The sequence below is a fragment of the Lodderomyces elongisporus genome, chromosome 1 (genome assembly GCF_030384665.1).
Source record: "Lodderomyces elongisporus chromosome 1, complete sequence".
NCBI classification, from domain to species: domain Eukaryota; kingdom Fungi; phylum Ascomycota; class Pichiomycetes; order Serinales; family Debaryomycetaceae; genus Lodderomyces; species Lodderomyces elongisporus.
The window spans coordinates 116484-139319 of NC_083673.1; the positions used below are offsets into that span (position 1 = coordinate 116484).

Sequence of the window (22836 nt, forward strand, 5' to 3'; positions counted from 1 at the left end):
TAGTCCACATTTCAATGCAGATGCAATGCTATTGTTTATTAGCTTTGGCTTTATTTTATTGTACACTGCAAGATGCATATGTCCACAAGTGATGAGTCTTATGGAAGCTACACTGTGAATGGCATTTGGCAATATCCATTTTGGTTGTGACACTCAACTGTGATATGCAAAGGTTGCATTTAGTATTGGCAAATCTGTACCATTTTGTGTGCAAAAGACCTTCCCCTCCTTTTCTCTCTCTCCCTCTTTCCCTCCCTCTGTCTTATACTTTACATTTATTTATATTCATTTTACTTAGAGAAGTAGGTAAAGTAGGTGACAAGAACTTAGTACCCTAATTGGGGTTATTGCTTACCGAATATGAACATAAGCAATAACAAAAGTAGTTCAGTTTTTTTTCCTTAATTTATTACTGTTTAGGTGAAGCATTGAACCTAATTCTATGTTTATTAAACTTCGAATAATAAAAAATGTGAAAATATAAAAAAGAAGAATAGTGTTTTACATAGTGAGATTGTTTTCTTTAAGAAAATAAAAAAAAAGAGATGTTTTTGGTTTTAAAAAAAGATCAATCTTGTATGTCAAGGAAAAAAGGTATAGGTAAGTCAAAATGATATGGACTTGTAAACAAATTGTTAATGTTCTTTATCATTTTATCTTCTTGGTTACGAGAGAAAGAAAAGAGAGAGTGTGTGTGTGTGTAAGCGTCTGTGTGTGTGAATACACCGCTTTGGAAAAGTTTGGCTTTTCACTATTTTGACATATAGCTCTTTTTTTTTATGGCACATTATTTGTACTGGTGGCATTTACTTATGTTATGCTGGTAATACTACGGTGCATCGGAGCATATTGAGATGTAAGATTCTTGTTCAAGATTCTTGTTCAAGATTCTTTGGAATAATAATGGGGGGGGGGGGGGGGGGAGGATGGTCTACTATGTTGCAATCTTTATTCTATTCTGGTTGAAGTGGATATGGAAAACAATAGCAATCGCCGCAGAGAAGTTATTTCAAGAGAATCATAACACATAAAAAAAGGAAGAAAGAAAGAAAGTTGTATGACGATAGAGATACTTCTCTTTGGTTACCAAATTTAATTCTTATATGTATTATTTTTTAGGTAACTTGTTACTAATGTTGTATGTGTGTAAATGTAGGTGTAAGTGTAGGTGTAGGTGTAGGTGTAGGTGTAGGTGTAGGTGGCTCTTATAGATTATGAGGAGGATTGAGAAGATGCGAGAAGAAGACAACACAAAACAAAAAAAAAAAAAATCACATGCAGATTTTGGGAATTGCAAACATATACATCCGAGTCTTCTCATAGTGAGAATAAACTCTGACAAAGCAATGCTAACTGAAGAAGAGCAGAGGAAAGACAACATACGATTGATGTACAGGCCATGGTCCATATTGATCATGATACCAAACGTTCTCTGGGTATTTCACTTGTAGTATAGAACACACAGCCCATTCGGCAAAAGAAAAAAAGACAAAGAGCCATTCCAAAACATCCAAGAGTCATCCTATGCTTCTTTATTCTTTCTATGCCATGTGTCTTTTGCTTTTGCTTTTGCTTTTGCTTTTGCTCTTTATTTTATTTCATTATTTTATTATTATTATTATTTTGAGTTGTATTATTACATTAAATATTTGATAAGCAGCTTTATTCCGATATCACCCTAATCTTAAATTTTTCACATGATAAACAATTTGAAATTATTTTCTTGTTTTTTTTTGGCCTTTTTTCTCTACTATGGAGCACAAGTGCGTGTAAAATTAGAAAGATCTGGCTAACTTTGGAGAGCCACAAAAGAGAGAGAAGAACAAAAAAAAAAAAAAAAACAATAATAATAGTGGTAATATGCAAATTGCGCATTCACAGTAAAAGAGAAAAGGGGGGGAAGGGGTAGGGGTAGGTAAAGGTAAGTTAAGGGTATGAATTGCAATCACAACGACTACAACAACAAAGATGTAGAAGAAAAAAAGTTGGTAGTTCATTCTGTCTGATACTTGTGATAAAAATCAAACAAATAAAAAAGCTCGGGGAGGAAGAAGAAGAAGAAGAAGAAGAAGAAGAAGAAGAAGAAGAAGAAAGGGGTGTGTGTGTGTGTGAATATACCTTGGAGATTATAGGGGTGTGGGAGTAGTTCTAAGAAAGAAAGTTTAAGCTTTCAAAGTTATAGAGCCAAGTAAGGTTTTGGCTTACGGAAGTGTACATGATGAGTTTATTGCTTTCATAACCTATTGAATAAATAAAGTCCAATAATAACTATGGTTGTATGTGCCAATCTTAACTTGATATTTGTTAAAGAAATTTATATTGTAATGTTTGCAAATGAAACTTAGAGAGATACAAAAGTGTGGTATTGGTATGCACATGTGTTTATTTTATGCTCTCATTCAAAATAATCTGTTTTTTTATGCTCTGTTGTTGTTGTTGTCTCTTTTTAGGGTGTGGTACGTTCAATACAGAAGGATGCATAGTTGTATATGTACATGTACATGTAAATGTACATTTACCGTAACATCAACACTTGGATGTATATATATTTATTCATATACCTTTGGTAAACTTATAATAGATATATATATACTGAATCATAAGCATAATAAACACTTGTAAACGTTTGCTGACAACAACAGAACAATATACTCATTTTGCAATCTAGTCTGCTAACAAGCCAACCAATTTATCAACCCTGATGTGCTTTGCTTAGCTTTGCCGAGTGTAAAACCAAACTAAAACTTATACACACACACACACACACCCCTGTGATAATCTCTACCGAAACAATTAAAAAAGAAAAAGCACACAGTATAGGTGATACTCTCGGCTGAATTCGAAACAGGCAGTCCGTACAGTCACTACCGAAATAAATAAATAATAAAATAAATAATAAAATAAATATTATTTTATTTATTAAATTATTTAAAAAAAAAAATTCACAGTCTCCTGTTTACTGTCTTAGTGCAGCTACTACAGATGATGCTCCTTATCAAATTTTCTTGTATACCATAACACAACAACAACATAGGAAGCATAATACAAGTATAATACATATCATACAAACAAACAAACAATTAGACAAGTATACAAGTGTGTTTCTCTCTCATTCATATTTAAGAAAATAATTAAAAAAAAATTATCATATGAGAAATAGAATACTTCTTGCAAGAGCCAAGGTGTATAAATACCCTGTGCAATTCCTCGAATTAAACACCAATTGACAACTTTTTTATTTCCTTCTATTTTTTCCCTTTCTTTTCTTTTCCCTCTTATTCTATATACTCAAGAAACTCCCTTTGTCATTCTATAACAATATATACCAACCATTTGGAACAGTTTCCCCTTCACCCCCCCTTTTTTTCAATTATAACTCACTCGAAGGAATCTAGAACTTATACAGCGAGGTTTTCACACATACAGACACACAGAGACACTACCCGCAAACTAATCTTCAACCAAACTTTATCAATTAAGAAAGAACAAAAAAATCGATAGTTGCTACTCTACTGTACACAGAAAGTAACTACACAAAAAGATATACAACAGTCTAAATCTCAACCTCACACGCCGTTGCTGCCGTCATCCTTCCCCACCTTTAAATCACGTGGCTTATCATTTCTATTTAAAGTTGAAGTTTAAATTTTATACCCAAAACTTATAAATACTTTTTCTTTATCCCCCTATTTTTTTCAATTTTTAATTTTTCTTTATCTTTTGGAAAGTTTCAAATACATCTAGAAGATAAAATTCAAGAAAAAACAAAGAATATACCCAAAAATGTCTGACCAAGTTAATAAAGTTGCTGAAAAAGTCAAGCAAAAAGTGCCAACTACAAGCAAAAAGTTTGACTCTAAGGCTTTGCACCACATCAACCAATACTCGCTTGTACAATATTTGCAACACTTGACCTTGTCCTTTAGTCTCTTTAAGGCCATTTACGAACAATTTGTCTTGCCACTTTACAGCTTTATTACTGTGAATTTGTTATCCATTTCACCAATCTATGATGTTGCAACATTTGCCGACTCATTGACCAATGCCTCATTATCAATCTTTGACAAGTATGCTATTGACTTGCCATTGCAAACGTCAAACACTATAGAAAAACAATACATTAAGCCAGTCAATAAAAGAATTATTGAGGTTAACAACAAGTACTTGACTCCATTAAAGGAGGAAGGCGAAGATGGTGTCTTCCAAATCTACTACACTGTCAAGTCAATTCTTTACAATTTGACTTCGTCTGCATTTTCCAAGTCGACTGAGATTCAAAAGAATATTGTTGATACATATAACCAAGAGTTGAAGAGCACCCCACCACAACAAAATGTGATTGGTAAGAATATCCAAGCTACTTACTCCACTAGCATCAAGACAATCAAGACGTTGAATGATGACTACTTGACCCCATTGAAGAATCAAACCCACGAGATTGTTGCTAATGGCCAGAAGAAGGCTGAAAGCTTGATCAACAATACAAAGGAGAAGTACGTTGAGCCCAAATTGAATGAGTTGAACCAAAAGAAGGATGACTTGTTGAATGGAAATGCACCAGCTGTCTCTGCAAGTGCCTAGATTATAAAGTTAAAAAAACAAGAATAAGAATAAGACTAAAATCAGAGGAGGATAAAACCAACCTTGTTTCATGTTTTCTTTCTCGAATGAAATTGAGGAATGCAAAAGAGAAGAGAGACAAGTATAGGAGAATAATGAAACAAGATATGGCTCGGAATTCTACATCTTGTAGGAATCTGCAATTGATGTTATTTTGTTTATTTTGTTTTAAGTTTTCTCTCTTTTCCCTTGCTTTCTTAAAGCTATAGAGTAGTAGAGCAGTGTATATCATATGATTCTTGTTGTTGGTTCTTGTATTCCTTATTATATTTTATTTTATACTAATTTAAATTATTCTACTATCTATTAATAGGGCCGATTGTTTGTTTGTTTAATTTAGTTTAGTTTTGTTTAGTTTAGTATTTTTAAATACCCTTTTGAAGTTATTACTATTATTATTATTATTATTATTATTATTATTATTATTATTGCTGTTATCGTCTTTTGTATCAATTGTAGTATTATTATGCAATTTCATAGATAATGATGATTGTTACTGTTTATGTTGAGTTGCTTTTAAGATGAGTCTGTAAAGTGTATATCTTCTCTGTCTTTGTTATTGCAACTTTTTTATTGATTAAATCAAATCACTTCGAACATAAACATCTTGTACAAAAGTTTTTTTTTTGTTCAATATGTGAAGGTTCGATATATACATTGATGGAAAAAAAGTGTGTCCTCCAAGGTCTTTTATCATAGCAATCTGTAAATCTCAATAAAAAAGAGATGACTACAACTACAACTACAACCACAACCAACAAAGTCTAGTAGAAAAAGAAAAACAAATAACAAGAGAAAGTACAGGTTAAGTGGTGAATATTTCACAAACAAAAAATTCATCTAAGCCATGTTGACAGGGTTCCACAACCATATATATATTGTTGCTTATCACATTTTTTGATGAAGATAATCTTTGGAGCCGCATAGTGAAGCTGAAGAAAGAAAAAAAACAAAAAAAAGAAAATTGAGTGAGTAGTAACTAGTAACAGTTGTTAGTAATTGTGCATAACAGTACCACATAATTTTAACCGCTGCCTTTTAACATTAAGTGAAGAAAGAAAAACAAAAGACAAACGTGTACACGAGAATTGTCAGAGTTTTGCTTTTGCCCTTTGCTGTTGCCCTTTACTTTTGGTGATACTGGTACTGCTCTAACTACAGCAAGTATCTTTTTCTTTTCCCCAAAATATTACTGACTGCTCTCTTCTAATCCAAAATACTTTACCAAATCATCAACCCCTGCTTTCAAAAGAGCAAATAGCTTACTGAATAATCAAAAGTAAAATAGTACATAATTTATATAAAGAAAAAAAAGTAAACAATGTCTATGTATCCTTCGAAAAAAAGTGTAAGGAAATGAATCAAATTGAGAACAAGCCTAGGCCCTGTGTAGTTTTACCCCTTGTATATTGAATTCAAACGTTTCTTATGTGTTTTTTTTTTGTATGTTTATTTTCCTAATCTCTAATTTCTTCTAATTTTTTATTTATTGATAATTCATTGAAACAATGCTTGTTAAACATTGAAGAAACATTCTTCCTCCTCTTCTTCTTCTACTTCTTGTGTTGTTTTGCTCAATTTGAGCATCAATCTTTCCCTAACTACTGGAATAAGAGAAAGAAAGGAAAAAACAACTGACAAAGCAATAAGCCTTTGCTGTGAAATGTAGGAGCATGCGCTCCCTCCCCCCTTTTTTTTTTCTTTTTTTTCCCTTGTTTTCACTTTATATATGTAATGTAGCACAAAACGGAGATGGTCAAAGTTTTATGTTTTATGTTTTTGGTTTGTTTTTAGTTTTAGTTTTTTTTTGTGCTCTCCAGCTTCTTTGCCCCTTAACTGCTCATTGGTTTCATTTAAATAGAAAATAAAAGAAAGAAGAAGATTAGAGAGATTAGGGAAAATTTTGTTAGTAGGGGCAGAGACAACAACCACAATTTACTCTTTTCTCTTTTGTTTTATAAAAAAAAAAATGCTATACTGCCTAATAACAATTGTAAGGAAACGAAATTGGGATAATCGAGGACAAATAGAGTTTACTTCATATCTTTTCCTTTGGTTTTTCTGTATTGTTGTTTTAAATTTTTTTTGTTTTTTTTTTTTTTTACAATTGTGTTATAAACCTACTAAATCTTTCTGCTTTAAAATGTTTTGATATAGTCAATACCTTGAACACATTGCGGCACTGTCATTTGCTTTGGCCCTACAATTTTCCTCAAAATCTCAACACCAACATCACACGTTCTCTCAATCGCATCATGTTCCAAGATTAGTCCTTGTCCATTCTTTTGTTTCTTAAACATTTGCACATCGCTCAAAATATCCAGCTCTTTCCAGGAATTCGCACCTTGCTCCAACATCTTCCAGTCAAATGTATCAAAATCCCACAAGGTAGCCTGCATACCAAACTGTCGCAAAATTGAACGCACTCGATTATCAATGCCCCCATACGGTGGACGAAACCATTTTGGCAAATGATGACCAGTAGCATTCATCGCCCAAATACTCCACTCCAACTGAGCAATGATTTCTTCATTCGTCAATTGGGGAAGAAACTTGTGTGACCAAGTATGCGAGCCCATAATATGACCCTTTTGCATAGATTCTTGATAAACATCAGGAAATCTAATGATATTGACTCCTAAAGTAAACAATGTCGTCTTGGTATTTGATTTATCCATCGCATCAAGAATCTTTCTTGTGTAAAGTGATGGTCCATCATCAAACGTTTGCGACAATCGTGGGCAAGTATAGACATCATCATACTCCACACAATTGAAACAATCAAACGAACAAGCTTTTGTAGTACGCAATTCAGAATACTGCGAACATTGACCTTGCTTGTGCTGTGGCACATCCTGTATCAATTTGAAATCTATAAAGTCCAATGGAATATACGGTGGGTCTAAACCAGGCCAGTCACGTAGCCCAGTGAAATCCGTAAGCCATTGCGGGAAGGCAAGCTTGGCTGGGAACAGCATTGGCGAAGCAGGCACTTGTGCTTTGTCTGGTAAATCAGTTGATAAAACCAGTCTAAACAATAATTGTTCATTTGCATTGGTGTGGACTTGTGGAATAGGTTGTTTGACAATTTGGTGTTTAGTACCAAATTGCAGTTTCAATACTGTGCTACTTGCGACAACTTTAATGCTGATTAGTAACCAATGTAGAAGCAATGATATCGTCATTATGATAACCTGGAGCTAAATGTAGTAGTACTGATAAATGACTATCTTGTTGTTTCGTTTCACTTCTTTTTCACTTTTTTTTTTGGGGGGAAGAGAGGGAGGCAGGCAAGAGCAAGCATTCTAGAAAAATTTGTTACACAATTTTTCGTTGCCATAATCATACTAAACTTTTTTTTTGAGTAATTCCCTATTGTTGTTATTGTTGTTGTTGTTCTCTTTTTATTTTCGTCGTTGGTTTCCTCATGACAATTTTAATTTTTTGGTATGAGCATAGATGATTATTTGGTTGCAAAAAATAGAAAAAAAAAAAAAAAAGAATGGTAAAAAGATCAATAAAATTAAGATTTCTACTACTTCTTTCGTCTCTTGATTAAACCTGTAAGATCATTTGCAATAGGTTGGGAAACAACACCATCGATGTTTTTCCTCTTTTTTTCCTCACTATCAACTGTACTTTTCGTCTCCACTTTCCTTAAACCTATAATTGAATCGTATTGGAAATGTTTTAACCCACAGGACAAAAAGTATTCAGGTATGTAATTTTGAACAAGATGCTGTACACTCTCGATGGAATCGTAACTTACCAGTTTCATCAAGTCAATAAATGATTTATACTGCTTGACACTAACAACTAGTGGTTTCAAAATTTCCAAGTCTGTTTTTCTTGTATTATCGTTTCCAACATCTGGCCTAGTTTCATTCGACACGTATTTGTAATCATCAACAGAACACCCAATTAGTCCTACACAATCACCCAACCGAAATTCTTGTCTGTACCCTAGTTCCTTATAGAATCTGGCAGTGGTCATTTTTTGAAGACGATTTTCCACAATAAGATGTTCCAAGAACCGTCCCTTTGGATCATCGGGGAATAAGGGAATGTTGTATACGGCAAGCGGTTCACAAGCCATGCCCTTATCTTGTTTGCCAATTTTATCTTTATTTTGATTACTATTGTTAATTACAATTTCATTTCCATTGTCATTGTCATCTTCACTAGCTTCCATGTCTCTATCACTTCTTTCCGTTTCTTTTCTATCGCTTGTTTCGCCAAATATGTGGCCCTGTCTCCAGTTTGGATAATTTTCAATAAACTTTGCCGTTGCAATGGTATCAGATCCTGGTATAAGGAGTTTATGTTGCAGCCAGCTTAGAGTGGCTCTGTTGATAATTGGGATCCACCACTTTAGGAGAGTTTGCCCAGTGATATTGTGTTTCGAAGGGTTTTTCGATGAGTTTGGAAATAAATATTGTGGTGCAGTCTTTGTGAATAGACATAGCCGAAGGTTATGACGCAGTGGCAATGCAAAGAGATTGGATGCCTTTACAGTTGATTTTCCCAACGATATCAACGCATCATCAGCATCAGCATCGGCTTCTTCTTCTTTTTCTTCTTCATGGTGGTGGTAGGGTATTTTTGTTCTGCCCACAGCAATTCTTTTCTGTAGCTTTTTGATTAGCGCAAGTGTTCCATTTACCTCTTTACTTTCTTTGATGGTTGACTTTGTCTTCTTTTTATGCTTCAATTTGATCTTGTACAGCAGTATATTGTAATTAATTATATATTTTATAACCACTTCAACAACGTCTGCTACTTTAAAAGAGTTTAGCTTCTGCAATCCGGTGGTGTCACACTTGGAGACAAAGATATATTGGTCGATATGATCATCAAATACTTGAATATATGTATATATCTCTACACCCAAGATTATCAAATCATTTTGAACCAAGATGAAGAAATGTCGAATCTTTAATGTATCCTGAGGTTTCAGGAGCAAAGGTTGAGCATTCTTTTTGAAAAGAATTGGTGATTTGACTGATACTGGTTTTGATTGAACATATATCAGTTTGAATGATTCATTATGAGGGAGAACAAATGATAGTTGTTGTGTGAGATTCATTCGACTAGTGCAATACTAATGGTGTTGACAATTATAGGTATCTGTGGAAAAGACAAATTCTTGGAGTGTAATAAATAAATAACGCGACTAGTTCTTCGAAATTGAAAAAAAAAAAAAACAATTGTTCCATATACAAACAATAGAGAAGATTTAATAAAAAAAATGTATGGAGAGAGCGAGAGAGAGAGAGAACGAGAAACAATGAGAAACAACGAGAAAAAGGTTACGCGTCATTCCGTGCGAGCTCTCCTCCTCCTCTTCCTCCTATCCTCTAATTAGTTGGGTAACAATAGTGGGAGCTCTATAAAAGTATATATGTGCATATATTGATAAAATAGATTAGATTTCTTTTTCTTTAAACAATTTGGTAACTACATCTCTTATGTACTTACACTCAATATACAAGTGGATACAGAGAAATAAAGAAAAAAAGATTAGAGCATAGATATATTTCACGCTTTTTGAGGCGAAAATAATTTGACAAATCATCAATTATATTCCAAGCATGAAATGAGCCCTGATGATGTACTATACCAAAAACATCTTGTTTGGTGTTAACATAACTAAAAAAAAGAAAAACAAAAATAAAGATACACGGAGTTGATGGAGTATCAACACCGATACATGATGTTTTAACCATCTCTATTGAACTAGATAGATAAATAGATAGGTGTTTTTCTATTGTAGTGGTTATTCGACTCGTGACTCCATCCAGGGTTTTTTTTTAGCAAACGATGCATATAATCTCCGAATACCACATAGGAAATAGATTGATTGATCAACAATTGAACGTAAATCCTGTAAAAGCGCAAAAAGACTGACAAAAGATTCAAAGAGAAGGAGAAAGAGAATTCTCTTCACTAATTTTGTTTCCTTTCCAATCTTTCACGAATTATCTAGTATGGTAAAGAAAATTATGCAAAAGCACAGAGTTGCAATGTAGACATTACTGAACTTGTCCTTCATTCACCACTCTCCACTCCCATGCACATACACATATACTTCAGTACATACCTCGGCACACCGTTGACTTTACTAGCTTTTGTACCTTACCTTTGATTTTTTTTTTTTTCTTTGCTGCAAAGTTATTTAAACCTGTAGTCCAACCCTGGTCTGCGTTTTTTCGTCAACAGTAATGAAGAAAAAGGGAAAAACAACAAATAAAAACAATAAACAAAAAAAAAAAATAAACAATTATCCATCAAGTCCTTATTTTTTCTTTCTGTTTTCTTTCTTTCTTGTGGTCAATAAATAGAGGTCCATGTTTTGTGTATACAACGGTTGAATGAGACGGTATTATACTTTGACCAACCGTTACCATTTCTTGGAACAAACGTTTTTGTATCTTGACTCGTGCCCCACTCTCCCCCCCCTCCATAATATATATATATATATATATATTTACATATATGCGCAGAACAATTTAGTTCATTTACCCCTAACTCCTTCCACCGCGTAAAAGAAAAAACAAACAGAAACAATAGTGAAAGCCAAAAGTGAATGCCAAAAGCCGAAATTCAAAATTTATAAAAAAGATTAGTCCCAAGTTGAGTGACTACAAGAATAAAAGCCAAGAAGCAAGTTTTAATGTAACAAATGGGAAGAACAAATTGCGGTTGAAAGGATGTCATTTTGTTGAAGTTACAATTGACTGAAATAGGAACATCTCTAATTCAATTGAAGAAAAAAAGAAACAAGAAGTAAAAAGTGGGGGCGGGGGTGGGGGGGGGGGGTAAAAACCTGAAAGAGAAATACTTAATATAAATTTGATGTATTAAATAATAAAAAGGAACAAAAAAAAAAGAGAAAGAAAAAACACACATATCCATAGTATTTTATGAGAGTGTAATAGCAAGGTCTTTTGGAAAGTAAAGCAAGAAATGGAATAGAATGTCTTACCTTTGAAACAGCAAGTCTACTTTGTACTTAAGCACTAAATGAAAGACAGTGGTGAAATTAATGGTGAAATTAGAAGTTATAGTAGTAGTAGCAATAGTGGTAATAGTAGTAGTAATAGTAGTAGTAGTAGTGATAGTAGTAATAGTAAAAGTCCAAGGATAATAGAATTGACTTCCCTTTTGGGTAATAAACGGATATAGACTTTGTGCACACTACTTGTTCTGCAAAAAAGTGAAGGGTTCGTTGTCTGGGGTAAATAGGGCAAGGAGTTAGACTGTATATAACCCATGATTTATTTTTCTTCTCTCTCTCTCTCTCTCTCTCTTTTGCTTCAATAAGACACTACCCCTCAGAAATTAAATTGAAATTGAAATTAAAATTAAAATTAAAATTAAAATTAAAATAAAAAAATATAAATTTAATAAACGGAAGAGAATATTGAGGAGAAGAAAAGAAGGAGAGGAGACGGGGGGGGGGGGGGGGGGGGGGGACGCTAACTGTAATATTAAATTGATTGGCAAACGCTACCATATTGAAAACTTTTATAATTAAAATATTAAATTTTTTGTTTAAACTACTAATTTGTGATACACATAACATTACACATATTTGTATGTAAGTATATATATATATATGTATATATGTATCCACTATATATTTATATAAAGTCAGTTGGTAGTCACACACACACACACATAAAGAAAAAGAGAGTAGGAACAGCTAGGCTACATAATACCTGGAGTATCAGGATTATACAAAAATTCCATTCTATATTTACAACCACTTTTTAATCCAAAATTACATCCAAATCTTGAAGTTTCATATATATAACATACTCACACCTTCAGGATCCTTGTTGTACACATTGATCCTCAAATAAGTACTTTAGATTACGCCAAATCTACAATTACTCTTTTGGTACCAATTTTCAAAAATTAAAATAAAAACAACGATTTAATTGATCAGAATCACCTATAAAAAAATAGGAAAAAAGGGAGATTTTAAAAACACATTTCTTGAGATCACTGATTAAGCAAATTGAGTTGATTTACAACAAAATGACATCCTTACTGAATAGCACAACAATAGCATCATCTACGACACCATTACCACAACCTCCACAACAACAACAACATCAACAACAACAACAACAACAACAGCAGCAGCAGCAACAACAACAGCAGCAACATCATCATCATCAGCAGCAGCAGCAGAGTAAAGATAACAGCAATGAAAATGACAACAATGAGTTTGACAATTTGTTGGACATTTTTTCAGCAGACATGGATTTTGAACAAGCTTTCTCAATGTATAATGACTTGCAACAAAAGAATGCAATCGGATCATTTGAAGAATTATCAAAAGTTCAAATGCTAAATTCACAATATACAAGCAATTTATCAACAAATTCAAATCAGCCACAATACCAGCCTCACCACAACCAAGTCTATCATCACCATACACAGCAACCATTGCACCAACAGCAGCATCCACTTTCTCAACATTTAAGTGATGACGAGTTTGCTCGTTCTCGACAACAGATTTTGAATGGAGGAATTCCTCCTGCTTCTGACTTGCCTTCACCACCACTTCCCAACTCTTCTTCATCGATCCATGCACATAACCAATACCATTCACAGCAGCAACAACAACAACAACAACAACAACAACAACAACAACAAGAACAACAACAGTTACACCAATCGCATTTGCTGCGGTCGCTGCATGTTCAAACAGCTCTTGGCACCAGTGATTATATACATAGTGGGCAAGATGCGATGCAGGAAGATGCCATTGAAGAAGAGGATGACTTTGACCAATTTTTTACAACAACAGAGTCAAATGCTTTAGAAAAGTTTTTAGACAACTTGGCTAATCCAAATTCATCAGGCGATCCTTTACAATTTTACAATAGCACCAACAATCCATTGAACGGAAACAGCAGTGGTCATTTGCATCACAGAAAGCCACTAGATCTTGAATTCAACTTTGAAATGCACACAATGAAAGTACCGTCACATTTGAGGAGTCAAAATAGTCCAAATAACAACAACAACAACAACAACATTAATGCTAATAGTAATAATAATATTGCAACGTCTCCGAAATATATGTTGTTGCAACAACAGCAGATACATCCACAATTTATGGAAAACAATAGCAATAACCATATCCATCTCCAACAGTTCCAACAACAGCAGCAGCAACAGCAACAACAACAACAACAACAACAACATTATGTACCTCCACTTATGAGTCAGCAGTTTGACCAACCATTACAACAACAAAACAATGATATTCACTTTCACTCAACCATTCAACCGCAATCACTTCCCTCGCCACCTTCAAGCGACTACAAGCATAATCCAGTCAATCTCAAAAGAGAGCTTACTGAGGCATTTGCTCCCTCAGTAGGAGAAAGTAATCTTCCAAACTCAATCAACACAACAACATTGTCAAAAACTTCATTAAAGCAACTCATAACTCCTCCAACCTCAGGCGACGAAGGAAAGAAGCAGGGAAACGAAAATGAAAATGAAAACAAAAATAAAAATGGAGAAAAGGAAAACCTGCTAAGGAAAGAGGCAGATGCAGCAGATAATGCAGAAGAAGAGGACGAGGATGCGGTTGATGGAAGTAGTGAAGAAAGCAGTAGATACTCAACGTCATTAGACAAATCTGAGTCGGTAAATTCCCGATCATCTTCTAAATCCAGTTCACCAAATCAGAATGGGGAGGAACCACAGAAGAAGAGACGAAGATCATCAAATAAGCCTTTGTTATCATTAGAACAGAAAAGACAAAACCACTCTTACTCAGAACAGAAGAGACGCCAGTTGTGTAAAATTGCGTACCAACGTTGTCTTGAGAGGATTATTGATCTCGAAGCGTTTAGCAAATTACCCGAAATGGACGAGGCAGAAAGGAAATCCAAAAGAGCAAGAGTCAATAAAGAAGGTTTGCCTAATTTATCGAAACATAGTGCCTTGGTGAGAATAAGTAATGAAATGGAAACAATCATAGGCTTGAACAACCAATTAAAGAAGTTGCTCAACATGTGATGAAAAAGTCATATTGACTGAGAAAAAAAAAACGAAAACAAACAAAAAAAAAACTTAGACAGTGTTGTCTATGTCGCCAATTTTTACGCAATTTTATGTTCTAATAGTTAAAACAATATTCAATTCTTCATTTTTATTTTTGTATAGATGAGTTTAATATCATAGTTTATTTATTTATTTCTTTTCGAATTCCTTCAATCTTGATGTCTAGCGCATAATGTCTATGTTTGATTCCCTGGAAATTAGGGAATTTTATTTTTTCTTTTGAAATGAAAAAATAAAAACAAAGTCACACAAATTGGGGGTTGTAATGCTAATCGAAAAATTCAATTGAAAATGCTGAAAGAAAAAATTACGCGTTGAAATGATATTGTAGATAGTTGATTTCTGTTCTATTTTTTTTTTTTTCAAAACATACATTCTGTATTTGCAGCAACAACAACAGCAACAACAACAGCAACAACAACAGCAACAACAACAACAGCAACAGCAGCAGAAGTAGGAAAATTAAAAATTGTATCAACACACTGTAACACATACAACACATTTTCAATAAATCATTTACTTCTCTTGTATCTCAAAAATGGCTGGTAAAAGATCGGCAAGGCCGCCACAACACCAAGCAGCTGAATCCAAGGCTCAAGCTAAAAACACCAATGCTACGCTGTCTTCTGGTACTCCAGTTTCAGCCCAAATTGACTCGCTCACGATTGGTTCCAAAGAACAAAAAGCACAATTTGCAAAGTTTTCATCCACAATCTTACCAAATCATAATCCCGAGCAACCTTATTATGCTGACTTGGTTAAACTTCGGAACACAGTCGAATACATCTTTGTCATAGACTGGTTGTACAATTATCGCGGGTTTCTCAAGTTACAAAGCGAGCAATTTGATGTTGATGTATTTGAAATGGAGTTGTTAAACTACTTTCCCAAGGTCAACTATTTTGATGATTATGAAAACAATGGAGGCAATAACAAGAGTAGTAACTTTGTGGATAAATTGAAAGTTGCAACAATGAGCGTTGTGCTGAACTCTAAAATCTCATTAGCCAATTTTGAAGCAATTTACAGAATGTGGTTTGGGTCAGAAACATGTTTGGGTGGAGTTCCTGAAAAAGATGAAGAAAATGAGGCAGAAGCTGAAATAGAGAAAGAAAACACTATGGACATTGAAGTCAATCCCGCTGATTTACCCAAGTTTGATTATTTGCTTATCAAGGACAAGTTTCAGATCCTTTATAGCATTATTTCATACATTGCTCAAACGAGACGTTTTAGAGAATGGCTCACTAGACAATCCTCGGGTCCCGATATGTCACGGACTGACCCATTGCTTGTTCTTGATACGTCAAATACTATGGCAAAGTCTCCAACAATGACGGAATACTATCTACTTTTCGATGAGACTAGATTGTATTCCCGCACAGTAACATTCACTGAACCATTGGTGATACCCAAAAAGCGTAAACTTGCTCCTGTAGATCCAGAGGCACATTACGCAGCAAGCTCATTTGACGTTGCACAAGCCAATATTACATGGACGCAACATTATTCCACGATTTTTGAACTCGATGCTTATCTACGTTCACTTCGCTCCCTGGGACTGGCTCAATTGAAACCACTTGTTACCAAAATCAATAACCCTTCACTCATCTCGCACGTATTTGAAACGGAAATAAAGAAGCGCAAATACATGGCTGCAAAACAGAAGGAATCGCAACTTGCTGGCCTCTTGGCAGTGCGTAAACGTTCATCGAGAATAGAAGCTCGTGATAGACAACGTGCTGAACGAGAAGCGGAACAAAGAAGACGCGAAGAGGAGGAGTTGAAAGCTGCTGCGCAAATACGTTTTGAAAGACGTCAGAAATTGAAGCAACGTGACATAGACTCAATGGCTGGAAACTCTAGTGAAATGAGTAGAGATGAAAGGTTGAAAAGAAGAAATGAATTACTTTATCAAAGATCAGAATCGCAGGGCTTAAGTGGAACAAGTACGCCGAGACTGGTTGAGTCACCATATCCTGAGAGTAGGGACAATGAAATCGAGGACAACAAGGACGACGCAAACACCTTTCAACACGAGGATAATGTAGGAGGTGTAAAACAAAACAATGTGCTGCAGGATGTTTCTCAAGATGCCGAACAGGTGAATGGGCTGGAGAATGTTCAAGAAGATGTGCAAGTAAATGCACAGGATAGCACTAGCGCAGATGTTAAACTAGAGGAGAATGATGCAACCATTATTGTTGACAATGTGGCATCTAATGGTGTTGCTGATGGTGCTAATGTAATTAACAATAGCAACATTAACAACGAGGTCATTCTTCCGGTAGACAAAGAACAAACTCAATCGAATGAACAGACTGAAGATACAAATGAATCACCTCGAGTGGTTGAAATGACTGAGGATTCTGCAGCACCATTATCATCATCGTCTACAACATTATCAGCAACATCAACAGCAGCAGCAGAAGCAGCAGACAAAGTGAAAGAAACTCTTCAGCATCCTTCTGACCCAACGCAAAATTGAAACCATTTTATTGATTATTTTTTTGGACAAGGACGGAATAAACAAAAAAAAAGTGGCCATTTGATTTAAACAAAGCTCTACATTATTTGTCTAAATCTTGATTATACTAATCGTTATAGAGATTCAAATTCAATCATTTTATAATGTAAAAATTATCTTTATTTTTCAATCTAGCATCGTATATAAATACATCTATGTTGACCTCTTACAAAATTTTAATAATTAGATTTCTACTGCGCTTTCTTTTTAGTAAAAAAGTAAGTGTTGAAAAATTAAACAAAAATAAGATAGTATAAAATAAGATAAAATAAAGTAAAAAAAAATGCTATAAATCGATTCCAAAGTACAACCATAACTGCTACGATACAGTGAAACATAAAAAAAATATAAACTAAGCTATGAGGCAAACAGGCAAACACGCAAACACGCAAACAAACATATGATATAGACTTTGCTAGTAGCTTTTCTCTTTTTCCTGCTCACAAATTCATCTCACTCAAAATTTGATTTGCCAATGCTTTATAATTCCAAGTGTTACCCATTATCTTTTTGAATTGAACACCATACAATCCAACCAAGGGCACTTTGACAATATGGATCTCAAACTTCAATGGCGACTTACCAGTTGACTTACCAGAAGAAGTACTTGCGGTACGATGATGTGATGATCCACCAACGCTGCCATGTGCACGGTGTTCTATCCTCGAGGATACCAACATATCACTACCACCACCATAACCACTCAAGGACTCGGCAGAGTTGCCATAATCAAAGGCATCACCTTCGAAATCAACGTCATTATCAAGATGGCTGGTACCAATGTTAAACTCTTCATCATAGAGACCACGCGTAGTTTTTGCCGTAGCCGGAGTGTTTGGCGGCATATTAACTTGCGAACCATTCTTCTTTCTATAAGAGTTGAGGAAAGTGTTGCCAATAGAAATTTTTCTTCTATGACCACCACCACCAGCACCACTACTACTGCCGCCACCAATGGAGTTGGATGACCGGTGTTGTGATTTGCCACCTGGGCCAGCAGATGGCGATAATAACCCTGTTTGAAGGTGCAAGGACGGTTTACGAGTTGGAGTTTGTGAACCTTCAATTTGCTTTTCCTCGTCGAAAGAGGAGGAGCGAAGTGTTGACGACTTGGACTTGGATTTGAATGCATCTCCATACAAATTTTTTTCCTCATCGGTCTCGTCAAATCCAGCATATGCATCCAAAATCTCATCAGCCTCATCTTGTGGTTGTTGAACAGATGGGGTATGAATACAAACAAATCCACCCTTCACTTCTTGGAACCTGACACCCAATTTGCTCAACACGTTGATAATAATGTATCTAATCACTGGTAGTGGCTTGGCCGAAGTTGTTTGAACACTGAAAAAACCTTTAAGAAACAATGTCTTGCAATGTTCAATGGATGGCATTGTTCCCGGCTTGGCATTATTGTATTGCCTCATCACTTCATCCTCGGTCATTTGTGGTATTTCAGGCATTTGATAATCATCCAATTTGACGTCATCAAAGAAAACCAATCCACTATCCTCAGGCTGATCTAAAGCATCTTCGCCTTGTACACCCGGCACCCCTTCACCTGGTTGATTGGCAGTGTTACTTCTAGCACGCGTGTATGCATCTCTTCTGAACTGTCCTCCTACAGATTTTGCTCTTGCTGTTGGATGCAACTGTTTGGAAGGAACCGCCAAGCTTTGTTGTTTACTAGGCTCATGAATCAATGTATTTGTACTTGGATCGTACTGTGGCAAAGGAGGCATATACTCAACTGGCGTGAATCCATGTCCTTTACCCTGTATTCCGTTCGAAGGTGTACGTGAATGTCCACCAGTACCACCAACTGGTTTGCGGTCCCTTGGTTTCTCCGATCTTATTGGAGAATGTCTCAATGCTGCAGCTTCTTTTTCTTTGGCTGTCACCTTCATACTTATACCACGACGAACCAATGGGTCATTCTTTGAATTTGGTGCCTCAGGCAAAAGATGGTCTTTTTCATAACTTGGAGTAGCAGAAATTTTGGGTGAATTGTTAGCACTGCCTTTGGGCTTCTTAGTAGACAACTTTCTGAACAAATTGTTAAATCCAGTTGAAGCAGTAGTAGAGCCTGGAGATCCAATATGTTTTGGATCCAACGTCTCGGAAGGTGGTGAGCTTCTATTACTATTAGAGTGGGGTTGGTATTGCTGTTCTGGAAGTATCAGATCCTGCTTGTCGGAAGTATCAGTCTCGCTAGCACTGAATCCAGGTGGTAAGGGTGATGATGTATGCGCTTGCTCAGGAACCGTAATCACTACTGGAGGAGTACCAGCAATTGAAGCAGATCTTCTTTGATCCTTCTTTGGGTCCAATGTTTTCGATGGAGTATTTTGCGCAAACGTATCAACGAGTTTTGGTTGTGGGGTATTTGGTTCTGAATTTTTAGATGGATTATATTGACCAAGTATGGGGACTTGAGTAGCAACTTCGGTAGAGCTGGGAGGCTTTGGGGTCTCGGGCTCTGCTGATGGCTTTGCCACTGTTTGTAGTTGTGGCTGTGGTTTTTGTGGTTGTTGTGGTTGTTGCGCTTGCTGCGATTGTTGTGGTTGTTGTGTCTTGCTCTTAATACTGTTAATATTACTGTCATCTTCCTGTGGCGTTGGATATGTCGCATAAACTTGCTCCAGTTGCATTTGTCTCTGTTGCTCTTGAAGGAGCCTTTGCTGCTCCTGCTGTGCAAGTTGAGCTTTGAATGCATCTTCCTTAGCTTTCTTTTTCTTTCTCATTTCCACCACGAGATAGTATATTGATATCAATGGGTGAAACCCACCAGTAGGATCAGGCAATATATTTGCATTTGGTGCTGAAGCGTACTCTTTGCCCTGTCTCATTACATGAAGCCAGTTTTCACAGCTCATTTGATACTCGACACTAGTGAGCAAAGCCGTTAGCTCCTCGGTTACAGATTGTACGGATCCCAAGTCAAATGCAGCAATTTGTTTGATCACATCGGGATCCAATGGTAACCGCAATGGCTCTCTTCGTGGTAAATAGTTTGAAACTTTGTGATCGTATCCTTTGTTAAGCCATGGGTGTGAGCAGATTTCATATAATGTTGCTCTGCGTGCTGGGTCAACAACCAACATCCTCGAAAGAAGTGATATACATTCTCTTGAGAGAAAGTTTGGATATTCAACGTTACCCTTCTTGATCTTCTCGTGCAACACGGATACGGACTGGTCATCAAACGGAACTTTACCACAAACCAATACATACAACACAACACCAAATGACCATATATCCACTTCTGGTCCAATGTACGGCTTGGCACTTAATAGTTCTGGTGCAGCAAAATATAGTGAGCCACAATACGTTTTGAGTAAATGTTTTGGTGCATAAAGATTCGAGAGACCAAAATCAATGATTTTAACGTCACCCTTTTCATTAATCATGATGTTTTCAATCTTCAAGTCTCTATGAACAACATTATTTCTGTGGCAATAATCGAGTGCCGATGCAATACCCCGAGCGAATTTCCTGGCATGTCGCTCTTTCAAAGAGCCATGAGCAACAATGTAGTCCAACATTTGTCCGCCTTCAATGTATTCAAATAACATGTAGTAGTGATTAGTCATGGGTACCATTTCATACAAGCGGCAAATGAATGGATGGAATAACAAACGTCCCAATGCCCCTTCTCGAATGGTACGTTTATCTCTAGCCAACTCTTTTTCAAATTCCTTGTGTCTTTGAGCAGCTTCTTGTGCGGTTTGTGGAGGAGGGTCATTGGCATGCGCTCTTTGGTATAGTTTTGATGCACGCGGGATAATCTTGACTGCACATATTTCCTTGGTGGTATTATGCTGAGCAAGTTTGACTTTACCCATGGAACCGGCACCAATTGTTTTCACAAAGTCCCAATCTCCAATAGATTTTCTGTGAAATTGTTGTTGCTGTTGCTGGGGTGGCTGTTGTTGGGGTTGTTGTGCTTGTGCTTGTGCTTGTGATTGTGCTTGTGCTTGTGCTTGTGCTTGTGATTGTGCTTGTGCTTGTGATTGTTGACTATGCTGAGATTGTGTTTGTTGCGCAGATGCAGGTCGTTGTTGGTGTTGTTGATGGTGATGTGGCGAGTGGTTTGTTTGTTGCGACTGACTTCGACTAGATGCTGGCATCTGCTGTCCCTGTTGTACAGGATGTTGATGGCTCGATTGACCAGCAATCTGACTCTGATGTTGATTAGATTGTTGTTGTTGTTGTTGTTGTTGTTGTTGTTGTTGTTGCTGCTGCTGCTGCTGTTGCGGGTTTTGCGGATTTTGCGAATGTTGATGAGACCCTGGGATCTGCAACGCTTTATTTGCTGCAAGAGGATCTTCCGTTCCAGAGCGATGAGTATGTTTAAAGTTGATACTTTGGTTTTGGTTTTGGTTTTGGTTTTGGTGTTGGCTCGAAGATTGTACAACTCCAAGAGGAGTGGAAGCTGGTGATGGAACAGGTAATGGCGGTAACAACTGACTGGGACCCTGACCTTGTGTTCCGGGTGCTGCTCTGGGGACCTCGATTTTCCTTGTCTTATCCTCTGGCTGCATATGTTTCGATGCTAGAGAGTTTGACCTGACAAAATTGTCCAGACGCAGACTTGACCGCCGCTTATGAGACTCTACGTCAGCTGCAGTATAGTTTGGCGAGCTATCAAGCTTCATGTGATTATCAATGTCATTTGCACTGGTGTTCAACAAATCCGACTTAGATCGCAACGTTCCACTCACACTTCTTAGCATTCGTGGCGTGGCTTTCTGTCCGTTATTTCCCACTGGGTTCGAAGATTGTGCGGATGGCGGGCCGTGAATTGACAAAGCTATTGAAATTGCTGGGGCATTTGGAGCTGCCAGAGTTGTTGGAGTTGGTTGCATCGACTGCCCTTGCGAAAATTGATTATTGATATTATTATTATTAGTAGTAGTAGTAGTATTAGTAGTGCCACTACTACTACCGTATTCGTAGTTTACCTGCGCCGGTCTATCCTGCATTTGTTAACAAGTAATGTATAGGTAGTATGTTTTTGAAAAAAATAAAAAGAAAAAAAATCTGTGATAGCTATTTTTTGTATGCTGGCCTACTGGAAAATAAGTAAGTTGTGCCTTAGTATCCTTTGTTTTTTTTTTGATTATGAGTGGTTACTTCTTCTCTTTGTTGAGCAATTGTAGTGTGACTCAACTTGATTGGAAAATCTAATAGTGTCGTGACTTGACTAGGTTGTTTTACCCCTGTTGTAAGCAAACAAACCAAGTAATAAAATGAAAGGGAAAAAAAAACAACAAAACAAAACAAAACAGAACAGAACAAAAATACTCAATGCTAGCTCTTTCAATAAATTAAAGGTAAGCTAGGCACTAGTAAAGCCTATTCTTGATTGATGGATTACTAAAGAATAAAAGAGGGCTATGTTTATGAGCAGAGTGGGCGAGTGAATGGGTGAGAGAACAATTGGTACTTTCTCTGAGTTTTCGTTTATCAATTCCATGTTTTTTTTTGGTTCTTTTTTTTTATTCTTTTTCTCTCTCTTTTAAAAAATAAAAAATAAAAATAATTATTATTATTATTATATGTCCTCCTTCTTTTTAGCAAAATTTGGCTATGCG

General features: G+C 36.1%; 6 protein-coding genes across 6 annotated transcripts; 3 read left to right on the forward strand and 3 right to left on the reverse strand. All coding sequences in view use genetic code 12, as the record gives it.

Moving 5' to 3' along the window:
- Positions 1 to 3783: 3783 nt before the first annotated feature.
- Positions 3784 to 4581, forward strand: PVL30_000035 (uncharacterized protein; the record flags this gene model as incomplete). The annotated part of the gene is made up of 1 exon (XM_001528775.1): positions 3784 to 4581. One exon carries the CDS (start codon positions 3784 to 3786, stop codon positions 4579 to 4581), a length of 798 nt encoding a protein of 265 aa, XP_001528825.1.
- Positions 4582 to 6758: 2177 nt separating this feature from the next.
- On the reverse strand, positions 6759 to 7805 carry CDA2 (chitin deacetylase; the record flags this gene model as incomplete). Its single annotated transcript, XM_001528776.2, has 1 exon — positions 6759 to 7805. One exon carries the CDS (start codon positions 7803 to 7805, stop codon positions 6759 to 6761), a length of 1047 nt encoding a protein of 348 aa, XP_001528826.2.
- A 350-nt stretch (positions 7806 to 8155) lies between these two features.
- PVL30_000037 (uncharacterized protein) lies at positions 8156 to 9706 on the reverse strand (the record flags this gene model as incomplete). Its single annotated transcript, XM_001528777.2, has 1 exon — positions 8156 to 9706. One exon carries the CDS (start codon positions 9704 to 9706, stop codon positions 8156 to 8158), a length of 1551 nt encoding a protein of 516 aa, XP_001528827.2.
- A 2957-nt stretch (positions 9707 to 12663) lies between these two features.
- On the forward strand, positions 12664 to 14667 carry PVL30_000038 (uncharacterized protein; the record flags this gene model as incomplete). Its single annotated transcript, XM_001527466.2, has 1 exon — positions 12664 to 14667. The coding sequence occupies one exon, from the start codon at positions 12664 to 12666 to the stop codon at positions 14665 to 14667; it is 2004 nt and encodes a 667-aa protein (XP_001527516.2).
- A 583-nt stretch (positions 14668 to 15250) lies between these two features.
- On the forward strand, positions 15251 to 17200 carry PVL30_000039 (uncharacterized protein; the record flags this gene model as incomplete). The annotated part of the gene is made up of 1 exon (XM_001527467.2): positions 15251 to 17200. The coding sequence occupies one exon, from the start codon at positions 15251 to 15253 to the stop codon at positions 17198 to 17200; it is 1950 nt and encodes a 649-aa protein (XP_001527517.2).
- Positions 17201 to 17679: 479 nt separating this feature from the next.
- On the reverse strand, positions 17680 to 22224 carry KIN2 (Serine/threonine-protein kinase; the record flags this gene model as incomplete). The annotated part of the gene is made up of 1 exon (XM_001527469.2): positions 17680 to 22224. One exon carries the CDS (start codon positions 22222 to 22224, stop codon positions 17680 to 17682), a length of 4545 nt encoding a protein of 1514 aa, XP_001527519.2.
- Between the last annotated feature and the right edge of the window lie 612 nt (positions 22225 to 22836).